This window comes from Aethalodelphis obliquidens, unplaced genomic scaffold, assembly GCF_003676395.1.
Source record: "Aethalodelphis obliquidens isolate GAN/ISIS:26980383/991018 unplaced genomic scaffold, ASM367639v1 scaffold94, whole genome shotgun sequence".
NCBI lineage: Eukaryota > Metazoa > Chordata > Mammalia > Artiodactyla > Delphinidae > Aethalodelphis > Aethalodelphis obliquidens.
In genome coordinates this window covers 3,874,003-3,897,540 of record NW_020838038.1, presented here as the reverse complement: position 1 = coordinate 3,897,540, position 23,538 = coordinate 3,874,003, and the positions used below count along the sequence as shown (strand labels likewise).

The 23,538-nt window shown below is 43.5% G+C and overlaps 1 protein-coding gene and 1 long non-coding RNA gene across 3 annotated transcripts in view; both read right to left on the bottom strand.

The window, feature by feature from the left end:
• Positions 1-2,724: 2,724 nt before the first annotated feature.
• Positions 2,725-3,634, bottom strand: LOC113614362 (proteasome subunit alpha type-3). The gene has a single exon (XM_027095802.1). The coding sequence runs from the start codon at positions 3,598-3,600 to the stop codon at positions 2,833-2,835; it is 768 nt and encodes a 255-aa protein (XP_026951603.1). The 5' UTR covers positions 3,601-3,634; the 3' UTR covers positions 2,725-2,832.
• Positions 3,635-10,223: 6,589 nt separating this feature from the next.
• LOC113614364 (uncharacterized) overlaps positions 10,224-23,538 on the bottom strand; it is a 34,388-nt gene continuing 21,073 nt past the window's right edge. For both annotated transcript variants that reach the window (XR_003430602.1, XR_003430603.1), the window contains one exon: positions 10,224-10,359. This is a non-coding gene — a long non-coding RNA (uncharacterized LOC113614364). The remainder of the gene's footprint in view (positions 10,360-23,538) is intronic.

The window sequence follows — 23,538 nt, the reverse complement described above, 5'->3', positions numbered from 1 at the left end:
AGAAGGAGAAGTAGCAATTATGCAGACCCTGCATATTTCAATGACCACAAACTGCCTCAGGGGGAAGGAACCAGTTCTCGTGCCATACTGACATCAAGGTCAAGGGTACCCACAGTGCAACTGTTTCTGCTCCTCTCATGAGCCCAAACAGTATGTTTTCAGGGCTCTCCTTCTCTCCTCTCCTGGGAATGGCTAGCCCTCTGCTTCAGCTTTTCCTGAAATCCAAAGACGGTGTGGAACATGTCCCTATTCGCCCATCTAGAAGCTTTATCCAGGAAAGCAATGAAGTTGGAAGTGGTGGGGAAAGCGGGGGGGGGGGGGGGGCAATCACATGCCGGAAAACATGCTGGTTTTCTTTGACCATTTTTTTTTTTTTTTTTTTTTTTTTTTTTTTTTTTGCCGTACGCGGGCCTCTCACTGCTGTGGTCTCTCTCGTTGCGGAGCACAGGCTCCGGACGCGCAGGCTCAGCGGCCATGGCTCACGGGCCCAGCCGCTCCGCGGCATGTGGGATCCTCCCGGACCAGGGCACGAACCCGTGTCCCCTGCCTCGGCAGGCGGACTCTCAACCACTGCGCCACCAGGGAAGCCCTATGACCATTTCTTTTAAAAATGATCAGAGATCCTAATTATAGAAACTGGAGAAAATATTTGCAAACGATGCAACTGACAAGAGATTAATCTCCAAAATATTCAAGCAGCTCACGGAGCTCAATATCAAAAAGCAAACAACCCAATCAAAAAATGGGCAGAAGAGCTAAATAGACATTTCTCCAAAGAAGATATACAGATGACCAACAGGCATATGAAAAGATGGTCAACATTGCTAATTATTAGAGAAATGCAAATCAAAACTGCAATGAGGTATCAGCTCCCACTGGTCAGAATGGCCATCATCAAAAAGTCTACAAACAATAAATGCTGGAGAGGGTGTGGAGAAAAGGGAACCTTCTTGCACTCTTGGTGGTAATGTAAATTGATACAGCCACTATGGAGAACAGTATGGAAGTTCCTTAAAAAACGAAACATAGAGCTACCATGTGACCCAGGAATCCCACTGTTGGGCATATTTCCAGAGAAAACCATAATTCAAAAGGATAATGCACCCCAACATTCATTGCAGCACTGTATTTACAAGAAATGAAAGCAACCTAAATGTCCATCCACAGATGAATGGATAAAGAAGATGTGGTATATATATACAATGGAATACTACTCGGGCGTAAAAAAGAATAATGCCATTTGCACAACATGGATGGGCCTAGAGATCATCATACTAAGTGTAACTCTACATTTGTAGATGCACTGTCCATGTTGCCAAATATTCCCCCAATGGATTCATGAAATAGAGGTAGGCAGGGTGAGCATTATCAAATTTCTGCAGAAGAGATCACTGAGAATGGGACTGCTGGAGCACCTCAGCCAGGCATATAAGACTTGTGGATGATTAGAAGCAGAACTTGTTGACTGGAGCACATGATGACTCCTTGGCAATTTCCTCTTCCACCTACCACTATCAGCTTCCGGGTAGAAGTGTGACACTGTAACTAGGCGACCTGCTGTTTTCTTTGGAACAAGTGACCTAACTCCTTTGAAACTGTTTCCTCATGCTTGAGAGGCAGATAGGAATACTACTGGCCCATGCTACCTTGTGTGGAACTCTTCTTTTTTTAATATTTATTTATTTATTTGGCTGCGCTGGGTCTTAGTTGCAGCACGCGGGATCTTCGTTGCCGAGTGCAGGATCTTCCTTGCGGAATGTGGGCTCTTAGGTGTGGCACGCATGTGGGATCTAGTTCCCTGACCAGGGATCGAACCCGGGCCCCCTGCATTGGGGGCGTGGAGTCTGAACCACTGGACCACCAGGGAAGTCCCAACCTTGTGGAATTCTGAGGAGGCTCATCAGAAAGTATTTGAAAACACATGGTTTAAGATAAAGCACTGCCTCCAGGCTTATATTTTTCTTGTTTTTGTCATGATTGGTCAAGTCAATCTCTCTCTCTCTCTCTCTCTTTATTCAAGATGGAGACTCCTGCTTCAATCCAGTTTCATCTTCTGGTGCATCTTCACGTGACCCAAAGGGTCTGTGATTATATCTACAAAGCCCTGAAGAGACCAGGGATGTAAACTGACAGGCTCGAAATCAGGACTCATGATAAAGGAACAGGAGGTGTTCATTCCCAGCTCACCTGCAGATGCTCTAAAGACCAGCTGGACTCTTCCGGCTCTTCTCTGTGTCCTCGATACTTCACTGATGTTTGTTGAATGAAGTAATGAGTGAATGAAGAAATATAAAGAGCAGACACACCTGGGATCAAACCTCACCCTGGGCCTTTATTAGCTGAGCCTCAGTTTCCCAATCTGCAAATGGAAGACGATCCACTCCTTGCAGGGTTGGGAGGAGAATTTCAATCAGCTGCTTGGTATCCTTCTCTTTTTTACATTCAATTTACCCTCAGTTTCCCTTTGCACAATGGTATCTGCTTTACATTTTGTTCTTTCTTTTCAATTTTTGCTCCTTGTCAAAGGCAGAAACAAACTAGGAGGTAGATATTCTGCCTTCTCTCTGCCATCAGATCTGCCCCAAACCGGACTTCTCTCCAGTCTGTCCCTTCTTTGTCTAGTCAGGAGTTGAAAAATACCCTTTGTGCTTTGTGGGTCACAAATAAAAGCAGAGCGCACACAAGGCTAAAATATTAGCATATCAGTCCACCTACATAATGTCCTTTTTTTTTTTTTTTTTTTTACAAGACAAAGATTTAATGAAAGTTTATCAGTGGGTATGTATTAATCCAAAGGGCTAAATAGTTAAATAGAAGTAAACGAAGTAAATGTTACATGTTATCATCATCTGATTCATCATCTTCCTTCAAAGATTCCTTGGCATATTTCTCTGCCTCTTCCCTTATATCTTTTGGAACAATTTCATGTCTTCCGTTAGTTATTTCACCAACCCAGCTGAGCTCTAGTTCAAAAGCTTTATCCTTAACTTCATCATGTACTATGTAAATTATTTTTGCAACTTCTTTAACAACATCACAGCAGGTCATTTCTTTCATCTGAAGCTTTTCGATTTCTGTCTTTGCAGCTTGTCTGGCTTTGCCAATGGCACAGCCCCAATAACCATATGAAACACCCGATGGGTCAATCATGTAGAGTTGTGCACCATCATTCACACTGTAAGACCCTAACATGAAACTGCAGCCAAAAGGTCTAACAGCACTGTAGAGTGTATAGGCATGTACATACATGGCCACTCTGTCTGCAAGATGTTTTAGTGGAATGTTATATCCAAAGTTAGATCTAAAGTTGGAAGCCTCTTCTCTCGCAATGTCTGCTAAAGAACGAGCATCTGCCAACAAACCCGCTACGGCCATTCCGACATGCCGATCAACATTAAAAAGTCGTTTGTTAGAACCTTCTTCATAAAGTTTAGAAAGGACTAATTTTTCTACCCCAAAGACAACGCCATCTTTACATCTGATTCCAATAGCTGTACTACTATTTTCCACAGCCTTCATAGCATACTCAACTTGAAAAACTCTTCCATCAGGAGAGAATGTAGAGGCTGACAGGTCATACCCGGTGCCGATTGAGCTCATCGCGCTAAAACCCACGGGGACGCCTAGGTCTTCAGGATCTCTGTCCTTTTTTTTTTTTAACAAGGCAATCAAAAACCTTAATTCGAATTCTAAAAACTGTTACATTTCCTTTGATTTCTTAAAATGCCACTGACTTTGAGATAAAGAATCAAAATCCTTTAGCAGAATTACATTGAAGTCTCTCTTTATCTCCAAACAGGTCACATTTGGGGAGCAATTTCCCAATATGTAAAATGAATAATGATGGCTTTAGAATAATCATAATTACCTCCCCGAAAGGGAACTTCATCTCAGTTAATTTTTTTCTTTGTATAGTCAAATGACTGATTCTGAAGCAATTATACAGCAATGCATTCTTTTTTACAACTGAATAGCACGCCCATTAGCCCTCATAGTTCCCTGTGTTTGCCTGCCCTGCTGGCATTTGAAAACAGTGGTTTTGTGATTTAAACCTATCAAGCAAAATGCCATCGAGGAGCCAATTTGCTAATCGACCTTTCAGTGTGTATGTCTCTGTGCCACAGCAAAGGGCCAGGAAAAAAATATGTAGGCGTGGGCTGTTGAGGTACGATTAATCCTCTCTCTGCATTTGGTTTCCACTTTGTTAAGGAGTCTGCTGTGGGAGCAGATTGGCCGTTTTAAAAAGCCAGCCTCCTTTTCCCCTCCACAGCAGCTGTGCACACGGTTTCTTTGCCTCCCCTGGGTCTGTCTTTGGGGCCAGGTCCTTGGAGATGCATCTCCCCACCTCTTCCTGGTGCCTGTTGCATTGTCTCACCTCTCTGCTGGTCCAGTGGAGCCCGGCTCCCTCCTTGGAGAAGTTAAATGTCACACCTTAGTAAGAAGGGCAAGTGGTGACGGGGTGCTGGTGAAAACATGCACAGCTGAGAGATGAGACCTGGTGATTCAGCCGACAGCATGGGTTTGAAGTCAAGTAGACTTGGGTACAAATCCAGTTCATTAAAGCTGCGGGGACTTCAGATGAGTGACAACCCACTTTGAGTGGCCTTCCTCCCCCGCAGAATGGGAGGGGAATCATGCCTCTCCTGGAAGATTTGTTGTGAAGATGCAGTGAGTTAACGCACTTAGAGAGCGTAGTGCACAGCCTCGCTTTCAGTAAGTGCTCCATAAACACTGACTACATCTCCACAGCAGCCGGAGTGGCCCTGGGCGGACCCAGCGCAGGTGAATCCTGCCTCATCTTCACTCCTTATACCTGGCATCTTCAGAAGGCTTTGTTTATTGGTGCACTTTAGTTTGTGTGTGGGGGTGTGTTTGTGTGGAACAAGGACACCTTCCTGCTGGACAGCGCCCTCCCACTTCTGCCCCGTGTACATGGAGATTATGTAGGGATGGGTACAAGTGTACGCACTTCCACGTATATCGACAACTCTTCCCTTTTGTTAGCATCCAATGGTGTTTCTCTTGGTTGTCTCATTTCGTTAAGCATTTATCACAAGTAGCAGCGATTTATTTCTAGAGCGAAGTTCTAAAGCCAGCATTAATTTCAATTTTCTTTTGGAGAGCTTTGTCTCTCTTCTAGGTCAAACCATCCAGCAGCTTACGGCTGCCCACAGTGGGGGAAGGGAGCAGGCATGTCCTTGCATGTAGAAAGGGGCATTTGAGATGGGGGATGAGTGCCCTGATGCAGCCTGGTGGCTTTGACAGAAGCCACTGGCTGCACAGACCAGCTCTCCCACGCCCACCCTGTCCTTGGCTCGGACCACATGGCAGTTGTCTGCACTGCTGCTCCCACATCTTACTCATTATCACTGACTGTTCTCAATCTGTCTTTTTCTGATTTTCCTTTTCTTATTCCTCTACCTCCTCAATTTTTTTTTTTTACTTCCATTTGCTCCCCTGATTCCCACCAGTCCCAGGCTGATGACATGCTTTGCTTGGCAAGTTTCCCCATCTCCTGCCACGCTCCCTCCATGCCAACCAGGCCAATACTGCAGAGAGAGCTGGGCGGCCCTCTCAGGCTCGTCGGTGGGATGGAGCCTGCGGTAGCGTTGCCACGGGTGGACTCTTCCAAGCCCTTTCTGCTTTTCTGGGGGATGAGTCTAAGTGATGGTGTGTGTCCAGTGGTCCTGAGGACAGGCAGTCCATGCTCTGCGTGAACATCTCCTCTGCGTAGCCAGTGGGCAAAGCCCTGGTGGCCCCAGCGACCAGTCTGATGGTCATTCGGGTTAACCGACTCAGGACAGTGAGTGATGCCATGAATTGATGAATTAGTACGTACAAGGGGGCCGCAAAGTCTTTCTCTGCCCCTGACCTGCTAGACAGGAAGGAGTTCCCACTCTCGGGGCCACTTAGGGTAAGTCTGTGCCTGAGTGAGACTGGCAGCCACTCGGTACAGTCATCTGGGGATTCTTGTGGAAGGGTAGGCTCCTGACCTCCTGAATCAGAAGTTATCTGCCAGGGAATATGGATCTTAACAAGTTTCTTGAGCCCCTGCTACTCAGACAGCGGACCTGGAATTTAGCAACATCGGCCTCATCAGGGAGCTTGTTAGAAACGCAAATTCACAGCTTCATCCTGGACCTCACGGATCAGACACTTCGGAGGCAGAGCCTGGGGCTCTCGGTGATCTGATGCCTGCGAATGATAGGCTGGGTAAGGTCGTGTGCTAGTTTCCTCTTGCTGCTGTCACAAATCATCACAAGCTTAGTGGCTTAAAATGACACAAATCTATTGTCTTACAGTTCTGGAGCTTAGAAGTCTGAAATCAGTTTCACTGAGATAAAGTCAAGGAGCTGGCAAGGCTGCGTTCATTCTAGAGGCTCCAGGCGAGAATCCACTTCCTTGCCTGTTTCGGCTTCTCACGGCTGCCTGTCCATTTCTTGGCTTGTGGCCCCTTCCTCCTTCATCAGAGTCTATCACTCCAGCCTCTGCTTCTGATATCACATCACCTCTCTCCCATCTTCCTGCCTCCCTTTTATAAGAACCCTTGTGATTACATTGAGCCCACCAGGATAATCCAGGATAATCCCCCAGCTCAAGACCATTAATTTAATCACGTCTGCAAAGTCCCTTTTGCCATATAAGGTAACATTCATAGCTTCCCAAGGATTAGGTCGTGGACATATTGGGGAGGGGCATTATTCAGCCTTCCACAGGCAGTATCTAACGAAGTCCTTGTCAATGTGTAATTGTTACCTGACAACCAGTGCACCAGTGTTTATGGTCCTATTACGCTTACGCATCCTATTAACCCATGCAGTTCCAGAGGCGAGTGAGGGCACTCCCTGAGGGTCCCGTTGAATAAGTGCTTCACTGTCTGGGCACTTCACATGGCTTGTCCTGTTGATTCCTCAGGCAATCCCGTGAGCCGGAAGGGTTGTTAGATCATTCCTACTACACGGTCACTTGAGGAAATCGGTTGAGGATACCAGGGCACTGGGCACATAAATGACTCGCCCACACTCACAGAGCTGACACATGATGAGGGCCGTGTGAGGCAGCCATTCTCACTAAAGCCACGTAGGGGATGACTTTGCTATGGTCCATGGATGGAGCCTTTTTATTCCAATCGGAACAGTGCTTCTCACATTGTAGTGTACATCAGAATCACCTGGAGGCCTTGTGAAAACATAGGCTTCTGATTCAGCCGGTCTGGGGTGGGGTCCATGAATCTGTATTCTCATAAGCTGTAAATGCTGTTTACAATAGCCAAGACATGGAAGCATCCTAAGGGTCCATCAACAGACGAATGGAGAAAGAAGATGCGGCATGTATATAATATGGAATATTACTCAGACATGAAAAAGAGTGAAATAATGCCGTTTGCAGCAACATGGATGGACCTAGAGATGATCATACTGAGTGAAGTAAGTCAGACAGAGAAAGACAAATATCATACGATATCACTTATATGTGGAATCTATACAAATGAACTTATTTACAAAACAGAAACAGACTCACAGACTTCAAAAACAAACATGGTTACCAAAGGGGGAAGGTGGGGGAGGGATAAATTGGGAGATTGGGATTGACATGTACACACTACTATATATATAATAGATAATCAATAAGGACCTACTGTGTAGTGCAGGGAACTCTACTAAATACTCTGTAATAATATACACGGGAAAAGAATCCAAACAAGAATAGATACATGTATATGTATAACTGAATCAAGATGCTGTACACATGAAACTAACACAACATTGTTAATCAACTATACTCCAATATAAAAGAAAAATTAAAAGAAAAAAAAGCAGAGCTCTCTCCGGCTGGTGAGAGAAAAGGAAGGTGGAGAGACTGGAGGCCTGAGAAGAACTCACCTTGCCATTGCTGGCTGGAAGATGGTGGAGGCCAGGTGAGAATGAACGTGGGCCGCCTTACAACGCTGAGACAGAGGCTCCCGGCTGACACCCAACGAGGAATGGGAACCTCCGTCCTAAATCCACAAGAACTGAATTCAGCCAACAACCAATGAATGAACTTCAAAGCATGTTCTTCCCCAGAGCCTCCAAAAAGGAATGTAGGCCTGCCAATGTTTTTTTTTTTTTTAATTAATTTATTTTTGGCTATGCTGCATCTTTGTAGCTACGCGGGCTTTCTCTAGCTGCGGCGAGTGGGGGCTACTCTTCGTTGTGGTGTGCGGGCTTCTCATTGCAGTGGCTTCTCTTGTTGCAGAGCACGGGCTCTAGGCGCGCAGGCTTCAGTAGTTGCGGCACGTGGGCTCAGTAGTTGTGGCTCGCGGGCTCTAGAGTGTAGGCTCGGTAGTTGTGGTGCACGGGCTTAGTTGCTCCACGGCACGTGGGATCTTCCCGGACCAGGGCCGAACCCGTGTCCCCTGCATCGGCAGGCGGATTCTTATCCACTGCGCCACCAGGGAAGGCCCTGCCAATGTTTTGATTTCAGCCAGTCAGATCCTGGCCAGAGGATCCTGGACTCCTGACGTACAGAAACTATGAGATAACACAATTGCATTGTTTTAAGCCACTAAGTTTATGGTCATTAGTTATGTAGCAATAGAAAACTGACACGGAATACTCACAGGAACCAACAAAACACCACTCTCTGGTTGATAACTTTGACTATGGCTAACTCTGCATGTCAATAAAGCTACTAATAGAAAGGAAAAAACTCAACAAGGTACAAGTAGCTATGGGCTGTGAATAGACCACTGTGATAACATGAATAATGGCCAGCCCCAAAGATGTCCACAATCTCATCCCCAGAGCCTGTGACTATGTTGACAGCAGGGTCAGAGTCAGACAAAGGAGACGTGCGGACAGAAGCAGAGGTGGGAGTGATGCTCTTAGACAAGGGAGGAAGGATGCGCCCCTGAAGCCTTTAGAAGGAACGCAGCACCTTGACTTTAGACTTCTGACCTCCAAACTGTAAGAGAATAAACTCGTGTAGTTTTAAGCCACTGCATTCATGGTACTTTGTTACGGTAGTGATAGGAAACTAGTACAACCGCTCTGCGAACAGCGTGGCAATTCCACAAGCAGCATACAAAGGCCATGAGCAACCTGAGGGATGCTGAGAAGAAAAGCCTCTCCACATTTTAGTTTCGGAGACAGACTTCAGAAAGTTCAGGTGAGTTATTGCCTGATGAAAGCCCTTGGGAGAGAGGGAGGAAGTACGGTATATTTCACAGAAAAGGGCTCCTGACTCTTGATTGCTTTATTCTGTGAAAACCAATAGCTAAGTGGCAATGTGTAGAAAGGGAAGGAATCACTGATTGGTTCCAGGGATATGTGAACTGAACTCAAGTCACTTAACAGGGACAATAAAAAGGCCATTCTATTCACTCTAAGTATTCTCACCAAAATTTTTTTAAATTTAAATGTGGTGAAGTATGTAATGATATAGAAAACTGACATATCCTCAAGCTTATGTACTTGAATAACAGCATCTTTGGGAGAAAAGAAAACCCTAGGGGAAGTTTGGCTACCTGGCTCTCCGTGGTACCAATTTATAGGAACCTCTTCCTGACTTTAACAATCTTCAATCCGTGTTTTTGTCTGCTTTTGGTTTTGACTTTTAGCCAGTCTCTCTCAAGAAACTCTTAGACCCTTTGCCACTCAAAGTGTGGTGCACAGACCACGAGCATCAGCATCACGTGCAAGCTTGTTAGAAATGCAGAGCCTCAGACCCAGCCCAGACCTGTTGACTGAGATCCCACATTTGAACAAGATCTCGTGTGATCTGCACGCAACAGAAGATACAGGCAGTAGACCATAGTCATAATTCTTTTCTATAAGGAAAAAGCACCATTTTAATTCTTGTAATGATTAAAAAACTTTTAATTATTTTATCTTAAAAGTATTAAAAGCTCATTTCGGAAAAATGGGGAAAAAGAAAAAACCACCTGCTCTCCCAACATCCTAATGTCACTGCTATTTTTATCTGTGTACATTTCCACACACATACATTGTATCTCCACATCACACTCTTCATTCTTTTTTTTTTAAATTTTATTTACTTACTTATTTTTGGCTGCATTGGGTCTTCGTTGCTGTGCACGGGCTTTCTCTAGTTGCGTCGAGCGGTGGCTACGCTTCGTTGCAGTGCACAGGCATCTCATCATGGTGGCTTCTCTCGTTGTGGAGCCCGGGTTCTAAACGCGTGGGCTCAGTAGTTGTGGCACACGGGCTTAATTGCTCCACGGCATGTGGGATCTTCCGGGACCAGGGTTCGAACCCGTATCCCCTGCACTGGCAGGCGGATTCTTAACCACTGTGCCACCAGGGAAGCCCCCGACACTCTTCATTCTTTTGAAAGGTCTTTTTCACTGATCACAGTCTGAAAACCACAATTTTACCATCATTACTTCAATGGCTTTATGAGAGTGGAATGATTTATTTCACCATTCCCCAATTTGGGGCAATTTTTCACTAATCTAAGGAATATTGTGATAAACGTCTTTGTGCACATATATAGCTTTTGTCTAAATTGAAGATTATTTCTTTAGAGTGGATTTCCAAAAGTGGAATTAATGGGTCCTTGGTAATAAACACTTCAAAAAAAGCACACTTTAAGAAATCAGCAGTACATTGTTTGAGTGTGTGTGTGTGTGCGTGTGTGCGTGTGTAAACCAGGAACTTGTTTGGGGAGCACAGAAATGTAATCTTTTTCATCTAGACTCTGCAACAGAGTGATAATATCTCACCTCTGTCTCTTGAACAACTCGGCCTGGGTTCAGCCTGTGAAAATGATTCTGGCTCTAGGCGATGCCTGGTGACACTGCTGTGAGGAACCACTCGCTCCCAACCTGGGATTCTTGTTTTCTAAGACAGCGTCCTCGGCTGTCAGCGTTATTCCACAACGAAGTGGGTTATAAGGTGTGCTTGCCCCATTGATCGTTTACGCCAACAGGACTGGTCCATGGAAATAGATGGGTACCATTTTTAACTGTTTTGATGGATCATATTAGAAAGTAGCAGTGGTTAAATCATCATCATTCGATTTTTGTCCCTTCATTTTTTTTTAATTGACGTATAGTTGATTTACAATGTTGTGTTAGTTTCCGGTGTACAGCACAGTGATTCAGTTATGCATATATATCTTTTTCAGATTCTTTTCCCTTATAGGTTATTACAAAACACTGAGTATACTTCCCTGTGCTATACAGTAGGTCCTTGTTGGTTATCTATTTTATATATGTCCCTTCATTTTTCACACCTGTCAGAAAGCAAAAGTGGGACAAAGATTTGGGTTTTTTCTGGTGCCCCCTTTTTTATTTTTGTTTTTGTTTTTTGCGGTATGCAGGCCTCTCACTGTTGTGGCCTCTCCCGTTGCAGAGCACAGGCTCCGGACGCGCAGGCTCAGCGGCCATGGCTCACGGGCCCAGCCGCTCCGCATCATGTGGGATCTTCCCGGACCGGGGCACGAACCCGTGTCCCCTGCATCGGCAGGCGGACTCTCAACCACTGCGCCACCAGGGAAGCCCTGGTGCCCCCTTTTTTAAAGTGTACAGTTTCAATGGTTTTAAATAACAACCATCACCACAATCAATTTTACAACATTTGCATCACCTCTAAAAAATCCCTGGACCAAACAGCAGTCACTTCCAATTGTCCCTCAAGCCTCCCCCATCCTCATCCCCCAGACAATCACTAATGGACTTTTTGTCTCTAGAGAGTAACCTATTCTGGATATTTCTTAAAAATTGAATCATACAATATGTGACCTTTTGTGACTGGTTTCTTTCACTTAGCATAATATTTTTAAGGTTCATCCATGTGTTAGCATGTGTCAGATTTCATTCTTTTTATGGCTGAATAATATTTCAGTGTATAGAGAGACCGGCTTTGTTTATCCATTCATCCATGGGTGGACATTTGGGTTGTTTCCAGTTTTGGGCTATTATGAGCAATGCTGCTATGAACATCCATGTGTAAGTTTCTGTGCAGACGTATGTCTGCATTTCTCTTGGGTAGATATCCAGGAGTACAATTGCTGGGTGGTATAGTAACTCTTTGTTTAACTTTTTGAGGAACTGCCAGACTGTTTTCCAAAGCAGCTGCACTATTTTCCATTCCCACCGGCAGTGTATGAGGGTTCCATTTTCCCCCCATCTTCACCAACACTTGTTACTGTCTGTCTTTTATATTACAGCCATCCTAGTAGGTGCAAAGTAGTACCTGACTGTGATTTTGGTTTGCACTTCCCTCACGGTTAATGGTGTTGAACATCTTTCATTATTTATTAGCCATTTGTCTATCTTCTTTGAAGAAATGTCTCTTCACATCCTATGATGTCTATGATGTCACATCCTATGTCTATTATAATTTCCCTCCTATTCTGTGGGTTGTCTTCACTGGTACACGTTTTTTAGTCTACACATAAAAGAAGCTATAGCATTTAGAAATTTGCTTTTGGTTTTCTTTCAACCATAAATTTCTGATGTGCACGCACACATGTGTGTGCGTGTGTGTGTGTTAAATCCAGACATTAAGCAGCATTTTAAAATGGAGTCCCAGAGCAGAAGAAGACCTGTCTGACCTGTTTGTCTGATTAGGACGGTCTGATTCTTACAGTGAGTGAAACGGAAGCAACACCACAAATGAGAATTTATTTTCTCCCTCCTGTGCCCCCTTAGCCTTCCTACCTAAACACAGCTCTCCAGAAATGGAGGAATGGCAAAAAGAAGTAATAAATCCTGCACATTTTAGCAGGATCATCTTGCAAACAACAACGTAATACCCCAAATGGGAGGATGAGTCCATCAACTGAGCCTGGCGAAATCTACTGCAGAATAAGTTCTTAATGGAAAAAAATAATAAAATGTGTCAGGAAATTAGTCCCACATTGACAGGAAATAGGAATGTTCCATGTGTTGGACAAATGGTCCTTTCTGAAGAAAAGTGCCGATGTTTTTTTTTTTTACTAATGACACATGTATGAAGGTTGATTTAAAATGATAGCTGAGCATCTGAAGAAAAGTGCAGATGCTGTCCCCCAAAGGCCCTTGCCATATAACAGAGCAGTGTCAGGAGAGAGATGGATCTAGAAGGCCCTTCCCCTTCTTCCCTGTCTGCACACATCCCTGCCACCCAACCCTCAAGTACGGTCAAGTCTCACCTCTCTCCTGCATCCTCCCCAGACCCCCATCAGCCTACATACATGGCCTTGCTCTAACCCTAACCCTAACCGCCTCCACAGCATCCTGGCCTCCCACACAACTCTGGACTTAACTCTCTGCTTCCTCGGACTGTTTTCTCTGTTAACACTTGTCTCCCCATCTCCCTGCAAGTTCCTAAGGCCTGAAGCTGTCGTTCCTTATACACAAAGGAGGACATCTGTAAGTGTTTGTTAAACTGAGTTACATTATGGTCCGGAAGAGGAGGCAATGCCGCTGGGTCAGCTCAAAGCATCTCATATGGTTGCGTGTGGCCACGGCTGGCAGGGCTGCTGGCAGAGGAGGGGAACAGCAGGCCCGGGGGCCGCTGCTTCTGTCGCCTCACTACTTGGCTCTTCCTATCTGCCTCTTCCCTTCCTGTGCCTCTGCTTTCCATTTGTGTCTTTTTTTATTTTTTTTTAACTCGCTATCCTTCCCACTTAATGATGAGAAGAAAAATGACAGTCACAGAACTCAAAGAATAGCAAAAGGGAGAAAGGCCCGAATTATTGGTTTGGTTCCTTTTCATCTTTTCTTTCTTTTGTCTTTTCTTCTTTTCGTTTTGTAAAATTTGGCCAAGTGAGGTTTGGAAAATTTGTATCTACTTAGAACTGTAGATGGTAAATTTTTGCACATATGAATGCCTAGTTCATAATGAAGGGATGTTTGAGAAATGTTATTATTATTATCACAATTAGCAACGTCTGCAAATCTATATAGGGCTCTGTTTAACTTAGGCTGATTCAATAGTCTAAAATCTCAGAATTAAATTCACTATCAGACAGAAGGAAACCAATGCGTTGCTCTGTCTGACAGTTTTCCTAACACTCATCAGGGCAGAGTTTCCTAAAATGCTACAGACTCCTACCCTGCAAAAATGCTGGCTTCATTTCTGGCAGACGATAAAAACCAAAATCCAACTCAAAAACAGAAATTGGGAGCCATAAAGCTGGTGTGATATCAAATTCAGAAATGAGTGTGGATATCAAGGAGTCTCCACTGGCACTCTTGCGGTTTAGCCCTGGCTCACGGGGCTTTGAGTCCGGCCATCCGATGTTATCAACAGCCGTGTTATCTGTGTTATCTCTTGGGGGAAATGGCATGTTTCAGAATTAGCAAGAAATGATGCTATAGGGCTTCCCTGGTGGCGCAGTGGTTGAGAATCCGCCTGCCGATGCAGGGGACACGGGTTCGAGCCCTGGTCTGGGAAGATCCCACATGCCACGGAGCAACTAGGCCCGTGAGCCACAACTACTGAGCCTGCACGTCTGGAGCCTGTGCTCCGCAACAAGAGAGGCTGCAACAGTGAGAGGCCCACGCACCGCGATGAAGAGTGGCCCCCACTTGCCGCAACTAGAGAAAGCCCTCGCACAGAAACGAAGATCCAACACAGACAAAAAATAAATTAATTAATTTTAAAAAAAGCTTAAAAACAAAAAAAGAAATGATGCTGTAGCAAAAGGTTCCATGAAATGTATCTATTTCATGAAATGTATGAAATGTATCAGTGTGAGAATCTGCTGATTTTACAGAGGGCAAGTGGGGGAAAGGAACATCATGGCCCTGAGAAATCCTCATTATCTTGCTTTGAGAACCTTCCAATGAAAATAGAAATAGGGCTTCCTTCCAGCAGAAGCCTTACAATTAGCTTCTTCCATTTTCATAGAGTGGAAACAGCATTCTCTTAGAACTTTTTTTTTTTTTAGCATAAAAGTCTTGGTTATACGATGTAACAATGATAAAAGAAACAACAGGGGGAAAAGAATGGACCCAAGACGCTGAGATAAAAGGCATGGCACAATTTTTCTATTTGATGTTTTCTGAAAAGTATCATGATCTGACCGGCTTTTTACTTCTTTTCATCCTCATGATGGTTGAGGCCCTGATTGTAGCAATCAAAGTCGAGTGGAGTAACAGTTGAATCAGCTCCCGGGATAACGCAGCTCTAGGAGAACTGTGGAGCTCAGAGCTTTCAAAGTAATCTGCATCAGAATCAGGCGGACGTGCTGGTTGTCAGGGAGATGATCGGTGTGGGGATGCTGTGACTCCTGGCCAGGGAGGCACCCATGTTATTTCAGTCTTGACTCTTGTGTTCTTGTGTGTCATACCTTACAGCTCTAAGAAGGCCAGTGGAAGAAACCTCAGGGCTTGTCTGTCTCTAGATTAACAATTTCTGATGCTGCAAAGAAGCCAATCAGGGGGCTTCAGTGGCTTATTGAAATACTGAGGAGCTGGAGGGCATCTCTTCTATACTCACTGATCTTCAGCCAGATGGCCATCTCGCTGTGAAAGGCAGTGAGCGTCAGGAAACAGGAACCCAGCCATCCGGGAACTTACAATCAGAGGTTGGCTTTTGAAAAAGTACCTCGACTGACTCACCTCATGCAAGGATGATCTTATGTAAAGAGCGCTTTCGTGTCACTGACACCGAGACACCTCAGTCCAAGAGTCACAGCTCTTTAGGATCCTGGGACTCGTAATAAAAAAGCAGGAACTGCCTGGTTCAGAGCACCTTAGGATGGTTATTGGCTCTGTGGCATCAATCACATGGGAGTCAGATGGTATTGCACTGGGTCCATACCCGATTCCGAGAGTGAAACTTTACGAAGGTTTGGCAAATCCCGGTATGGGAGTGTTTTCTCCAGGTTTCTTCTGTCCCCTCCCATTAACGAGGCCACCGGCATAACACAAGCTGAAGTAGGAAAGGGAACCCAATGGCTTGTCCCCTCCTTTCACAGTCCGTGATTCACCCCACGATGGCCTGGGTTTTAAAGATCTCAGGATGCTTCAATGTGAACCGTCAGGATCTGAATTCTTACCCAGCTGGCTGAAAAGCAGCAGAGTCACTCCAAAGCAATTTATTGGATAAATATAAGAAAGAGGGAGAGAGCAAGGGAACAAGAGAGTGAGAACGTGGGAGAGAGCAAGACACTCTATGCAGATGTCCAGGAAGCCCCGTGTGTTCAGCCTTGAGGTTTAATTAGTCAGATCCGTCACCTCAACCCCAGACACGTCAGAGCAGCGGTTCTCAGCCTGGCTGCACATTAGAACCCCCCGGGGAGCTTTTAAAAAAGTACAGATGCCCAAGGCCTACCACAGACTAATGAAATCTGAATCTCTGGGGCTGGTTCACAGACATCAGTATTTATTAGATTTCCCATTGCTATAGAATCAGCAGACAACTGAGAACCACTGAATTCGATTTCTGGTAGAGGATTTTGGAGGACCAGGTTGAAAAAGCCCCGCTCTTCTGAGTAGACTCCAATTCTATTGAGATATAAAACCTTGGCATGAGCAGTATCAGGCTCAGTGACCTCAACTTCTTTTTTTTTTTTTGATTTTATTTATTTATTTATTTATTATTTGGTTGCACCAGGTCTTAGCTGCAGCAGGCGGGCTCCTTAGTTGCGGCATGCGGGCTCCTTAATTGTGGCATGCGAACTGTTAGTTGCAGCATGCATGTGGGATCTAGTTCCCTGACCAGGGATTGAACCCGGGCCTCCCGCGTTGGGAGCGCGGAGTCTCAACCACTGTGCCACCAGGGAAGTCCCGACCTCAACTTCTTGCTCTTCTCAACATTTTGCATTACCAAGAGAATTACTGGTTCTACGTATGCATGAACACATTTAAGTATATAGTATATAGTCATGTATCTGTGCAAAGAGATTGGTTTATCACTATGTTTCTAGAACCAAAGTACATAATGGCTTCATCTCTATCACAGAGGCATTTGCCTCCTTTTGTGACATGGGCCCTTGAAAACTCATCCTTTCCTTTATTCAGGGAACATGTGTTAAGACTGTCCTGGGTGCTGAAGTAGGTCCACAGAAGATAAGAAAACATGGTAAGCCCGTGGAGCCCAGCCAGGCTGTGGGGGACTAGGGCATAGTCGCATCCAATGAGATGGTGTAACGAGGTGTCCTGGGTGCAAATGGAGGTTTGGGACTAGACGACGGCAACAGGGAAGTGCTAGAAGAGATGACTTTCCTGAGACTTGAGGGCTGAGGAGTAGCTTGTCTGGCAGCTCAGGGTGGAGATGGAATAGCAAGATGGGGGTAGGGTAGGCTCAGAGGCAGGAAAGAAAGAAATCACTCCCTGGGCCTCCATCTTGCCCTCATCTCTAATATACCATTAAGAAACAAGATAAAACAGGGGTGTATAATCCTGTTTCCTCCTCACACAGGAGGTCTGGACACATCACATGGGTGAGTGAGACACAATCCTTACTCTTTAGGAAATTTCAGCCTCATCGGGGGCTCAGAACGATGACCTGGATCACCATGCTTTCCTTTTTGAATGGATTTCCCCAAAAGCAGATTGTTGAATCTGCTATAATTGAATACAAGACAAACCCAGCGAGAGGAATTAAAGCACCTCATTATATATAAGTTTCCAAAACAGAGTGCCTGAGACTTCAACATGGTAATAACACCCTATGGTTGTATATCACTTTGCCATTTATTAGCATTTTTTTAATATAGTAAGTAAACTTTATTTGTTCTTCTGAGATGACACTGCCAACAGTCACAGATTTGCATACGATACAGTTATGTGTTGACTATTTACAATTTACGGTTATTAGCGTATTTGATCTTCATAAAAGCTTTGTGAGGTAGACGAGACAAGACAGGCAATATTATTCCCACTTGACCCAAAGGGCCAAGTGATGGACCTGGAGTAAGGAAGTAATGAATTGTTCTAGAACTCACACCTTCCTACTCATTATCTCATTTCTACATATTTCTTTCCTTCTGGCTGAATACCAATTTGTCACAAATGTCTCCATGTCATACCATCTAGAAAGAAGAGGAGGCTAGTCCTGGAATAACTCAATTTGAGGAGCGTGTGTTAAATTTAATTCCTAGTCCCCAATTTAGTCTCTTAGCAACCACATATATTTAGTGATGACTACTTCTCTGCCTATAAAGCACACCCCACACGCACTTGGTTTCATATGTACTCCTCGAGCTGGATCATAATTTAACTGCAGCTTTGGTCTAAAAACGCTAATGATTCTTTCATACTCAGAATCTGATTTTTCACCCTCTCTGCTATGCATATGATGTGTGAAATTCTGACACTTTCTCCTTAAAGACTTCTTTTTTCTTTAAGAGGATGATGCTAACAAAGGATATTTTTTTCCTTAAAGGTTGTTTATGGCTTTAGTAAACCTATGGGAATTTATACAGGTACAACCCTTTCGAGGAACAGTTTGACAATGGGTATCGAAAACCTAAAATACATTCTCTGTTTGACTTGCTAGTTTTTCCTCTGGAATCTGTCTTAGGGAAAGCAAATCTAAAACGCAGATCAAATTTTCTGCATAAAAATTTTCACTGATACATTATTTAGTGGACTGGTTGAGTTCAATTTTAGACAGCTATAAAATAGAAAATTATGCTTCCATTAGAATAAATAATTCTTTTAGTGGTAAAATACTTATTATATTAGGTTAAGAGATCAAGTGGAACACGAATGCATGTGCGTATTACGAACCTAGCTACGTAAAACCACGTAGATGCGATGGAGACACGCCAAAATGTCAAGAGGAGCTGTATCTGGGAAGTAGCATATAGGTAAATTTTTTCTCCCATGTATATTTTTCTGCTTTTCTCAACTCTTCTGCAATGAGTATGTGTGATTCTTATAAATCAGAAAGAAATGGGCGTTTCAAGACTCTGTTTCTGTGCTGAATATAAGTTCACAAATATCTACTGTGAATATCAGCTCTAAGGATATGTTTCCGGGAGTGAAGCGAGGAGTAATGGAATCGTTCTGGCACTGGCCTCCTTGCTTCGACCCTTGATTCCCTACAGCCTGTTCTCCACACCGCAGCCAGAGGGATGCTCTTAAAATCAGAGAGCAAATTTCACTCTTCAACTCAATGTTCTCCAGTGGTTTCCCACCTCATTAAGGTGGGGTCTTTAGCAGAGCTGACAAAGCCCCGTGGCATCTGCTGCCTCCTTACTACCCACGCTCCCTCTCTCCAGCCACTCAGGCCTCCGCCCTGTCCTTGCCTCAGGGCCTTTGCACTGGCTTTTCCCCTGCTTGGAAGGCTCTTCTCTCAGACATTCTCATCTCAGACATCCACCCCGCGTTCCTGATCCCTCCTACTAGATACCATTTTTGCTTTTAACAGGACATATCATCTGTTAACACACTACACGCTCCACTTATTCATCATGGGCCTTAACCTGTAATTGGCAGGTCAGGAGATTGAACTCTCTAGCACACTAATACTGCGACAATGTGCAAATCTGGGGCGGGGAGCAGAGAGATGAGCACATTGTGTATCTGGCCTAACATTTGTCTATTTGTGTATTTATTACAACTGGACATGAAAAGATCCATCATACAGGTCACCGTATATGACTTAGGTCTCTACTAATTCTGTTTGTCATTGTCGAATACATTACCAACATGGCCCTAATAGAAAGATATACTTTATTTCATTAAAATTTATAGTTAGTTGTTTTTTGAATGGATAGTATATTCACATGGCTCAATAGTCCAAAGATAGAAAGGGGGATACAGTGAAAAACTTCATTTATATCCCTGTCTTCCAATTATTTAGTGCCCTTCCCTAGAGACAACTACTGTTAGCAGTTTCTTATGTATTCTTTTAGAGATATTTTATCCTTAGCAAAGCAGATTCATACATAATATACACTTTCCTTTTTAACCCAAATGGTAGCATACTATACACACCACTCCATACCTTGCTTTTATTCTTAGTATATCTAGGCGATCATTCTGAATTAGTACATAAAGAGTCTCCTATTCTTTTCAAAGTGGCATATTATTCCACTGTGTACATGCATCAAAATATACTTAGCCAGTCCCATATTGGTGGATGGCTGAATGTCTGCACTGTTTCCAGTCTTTTGCCATCATAAACAACGCTTGTATATGAGTCATTTTGTACATGCGATTGTATCTGTAGAATACGTTCCCTGAAGCACACCAATTTGTCACCCTGTGCATGGATATTGCCACATATCTTTGGATATGAGGACACAGGGTTATAAAGATATTATCCTCCATAAATTAATGTAGTATTTCAAAGTGAGCCCAACCAAAATACTCAGAGCATCAAGTCAGCTCAGGATGCCCCTTTGCTCCATCTGCCCCAGTGGCTCCCTGCCTTGCCCAGAGAAACAGCCCAAATCTTTTCATTTGCCCACAAGGCCCTCCTTGATCATGCCCTGTTACTCCTCTGGCCTCATCTCCTTCTCATTCTCTCATTCACTTTGTTCCAGGCATACTGGCTGCCGACTTCAGGGCCTTTGTACACGTTGCTCCTACGCATCTGCATGGTTTGTTCCTTCACTTCAACCGCCATGTGCTCAATGAGCCCTGCCCTGACCACCTGGTTTTGCACTCTCCCCACTTCCTATCTTCCTTCTTTATCTTGTCTCTGTCCAACTCATTTACCACACTTTGACCCTGTTTGTATTTGACTAATTGGTCTCTCTCTCTCTCACAGCTAGAATGGAAGCATAATGTGGGCAGAGATTTTCCCTGTTCTCGTTCACTGCTGCATCCCCAGTGCTTAGATCACAGCCTGACCCATAGTGAGTGCTCATTCAACATTTATTGGTTTAAATAAACATGTGAGAATGGCTAGGAGAACTCTGGTGGGGGGAATGATTAACGGGTAAAAGGTGGTTATTAGCTTACTAAATAGTAAAACGCTATAAAGCAACAATAATGAAAACAGTTTGGTCTCTGGATGAAGAACAGATTGAGCAGAAGAACAGAACAGAGTTCAGAAACAGATCTAAATCCATATGAAAATTTAAAATATAATGAAAGTCACATATGAAATCAAAATAAGAAAAAAAGATCGATTACTCAAGAATAGTAATACCTGTCTAGTCACTTGGACAAAATAAGATGAAATCTCTATGTCTCTTACATCAGATGGACCAAAGATATACACGTAAAAAATAAATCACAAAAATCCAACACTAAAATTGGGGGGAATTAATTTGTAATCATGGGGACAGCCTTTCTATGCAAGACACAAAATTAAGATATGTAAGAAAGGATTAATATATTTCACTAAAAATAACAAAACCCCTGCAGGAAAAATTGCCAAAAACAGAGTAAAAAGACAACACATACTATTGAAAATTTTGCAAGCTATATGACTTACGACTAATTTCCTAAAGTTACAAAAAGCTCTTATAAATCAATAAGAAAAAGGTAAAGACACTAACAGAAAAATGAGACAGGACATGAATCAGCAGTTCTCAGAACAAGAAATCCCAATGGCCAATAAATAGTGACAAAATGCTTACTTTCATTTACGACTTTAAAAATGCAAATTCAAATATCAAGAAAATACATTTTTTCAATATCAGATGGGCAAAGATCCAGCAATTTGCTAATAGTTGCTACAGGCAAGGAAGAGAAGTCCGTGCTCTCACCCACTGTTGGGGGAGGGTAATTTCAAGCGACCTCTTTGCAGAGCACTTTGGCAACTTCTGTGAAAATTAAAGCTAGACATGCTCTTTGATCCAGCACTTCCACATCTAGGAATCTGTACTATAGAGATAAGTGAAAAAAGATGTATATTCAAGGATATACACTGTAGCACTGTTTGCATTAAAAAAATAAAAATCTAATTGTCCAATAAGGAAACACTGATTAAATAAACTATTCTGCATCCATACAATGGAATACTCTATAGCCATTCAATAAATGACCTGGGATCTTATATGCAATTATGTGATGTAAGATATAGTAAATGCAAACAACATGTGTAGTGTATTTCCATTTGTAATAGAATATATATCCGTATATATTATTGTACATGTATAAAAAACTTTCTGGAAAGATCCATAATGTTACTTCTGGGTAGTGGGAGTTGGGTCTATCTTGGGGGAGAGAAAACTTTGCCTCTCATTTTATAGCCCCTTTCTGGTCCTCATTTCTTACAATGTGCATGTGTTACATGTATTATAACAATAAAAAAAAAGCAGTTAAATTACACTCTAAAAATTGTCCTAATTGTAGAGGACTGAAGTTCAACTATGGAAGACAGTTTACTCCTCACTCATATTATCTTTGTTAGTAATAACAAAAAGAGCTTTGCAGAGGCTGGAAGCTGGAATCAAAAGAGAATCCATGAAATAAAGATCAAAGTCCACGAGGTCATATGAGGATATCTTCATCTCCCAACTAAAGTAACATCCCCACTTTCCAATCAAAAGACATAGAGGGACTTCCCTGGTGGTGCAGTGGTTAAGAATCTGCCTGCCAATGCGGGGGACACGGGTTGGAGCCCTGGTCTGGGAAGATCCCACATGCTGCGGAGCAGCTAAGTCCGTGCGCCACAACTACTGGCCTGCGCTCTAGAGCCTGTGAGTCACAACTACTAAGCCAGCGCACCTACAGCCCTTGCTCCGCAACAAGAGAAGCCACCACAATGAGAAGCCCGTGCACTGCAACGAAGAGTGGCCCCTGCTCGCTGCAACTAGAGAAAGCCCGCACGCAGCAACGAAGACCCAATGCAGCCAAAAATTAAAAAAAAAAAAAAAAGACATAAATGATTAGCCCCAAGCATACTGTAGACTGTGACAGCCAGGTTTGCATTCTCAATCTATTACTACAGGGTGACCTAGGAAAGTTATTTAATCCCTCTCCATCTATAAGCTATATATAGCTTATAGTTATTAAGCTATATATGAGGCAAACCCTAAATAACAGTGGTTTAAAAGAGAGTATTTTTCCCTCTCACAAAAGGTAATTCCAAAAAAAATTAATAATTCCAGAGTTGTGCACTGCAGGGCTGGCATGGCGGCTCCATGATCATCAGGGACCTAAGCCCTTGCACCTTCCTGCTCCATCCTCCTAGCAAGTGGCTTCCATCTCAAGGTTACCTCGTGATTTACGGTGGCACCTGGAGCTCCTGCCATCATGCTAGAATTCCAAATAGCAGGAAGGTGTAAGAAAGAAAGGTCAAAAAGTGTAACTCTTGATTGATTTAGCTTTCTTTAAGCAGCCTCACAAGAAGTCCCACATAACACTTCTGCTTAGCTCTTACTGGCCAAAACATGGTCACATGACCACACCTAGCTGCAAGGAAGACTGGGAAATGTGGTCTTTCAGTTGATCATAGTTTTACCCTGAAGGAATCCAGTGTTCTATTATTCAGGAAAAAGGGGAGAACAGATATTAGGTGATAATTTGCAGGCTTTTCAAACTCTCTAAGTACAGTTTCATTTGCAAAAGAAGACTAATAACAAGTGTTTCAGGGCTGAGGTCAGGCTTAAAAGAAATAAAGGCTGTAATGCGTTGCACATAGTAGGTGCTTTATTGACACTTGATTCCTTCCTTTCCCCTTTCCTTATTGA

What these genes read in the sequence shown, in the direction of transcription:
- LOC113614362 (XM_027095802.1), bottom strand. Translation starts at nt 3,600, where the DNA reads ATGAGCTCAATCGGCACCGGGTATGACCTGTCAGCCTCTACATTCTCT.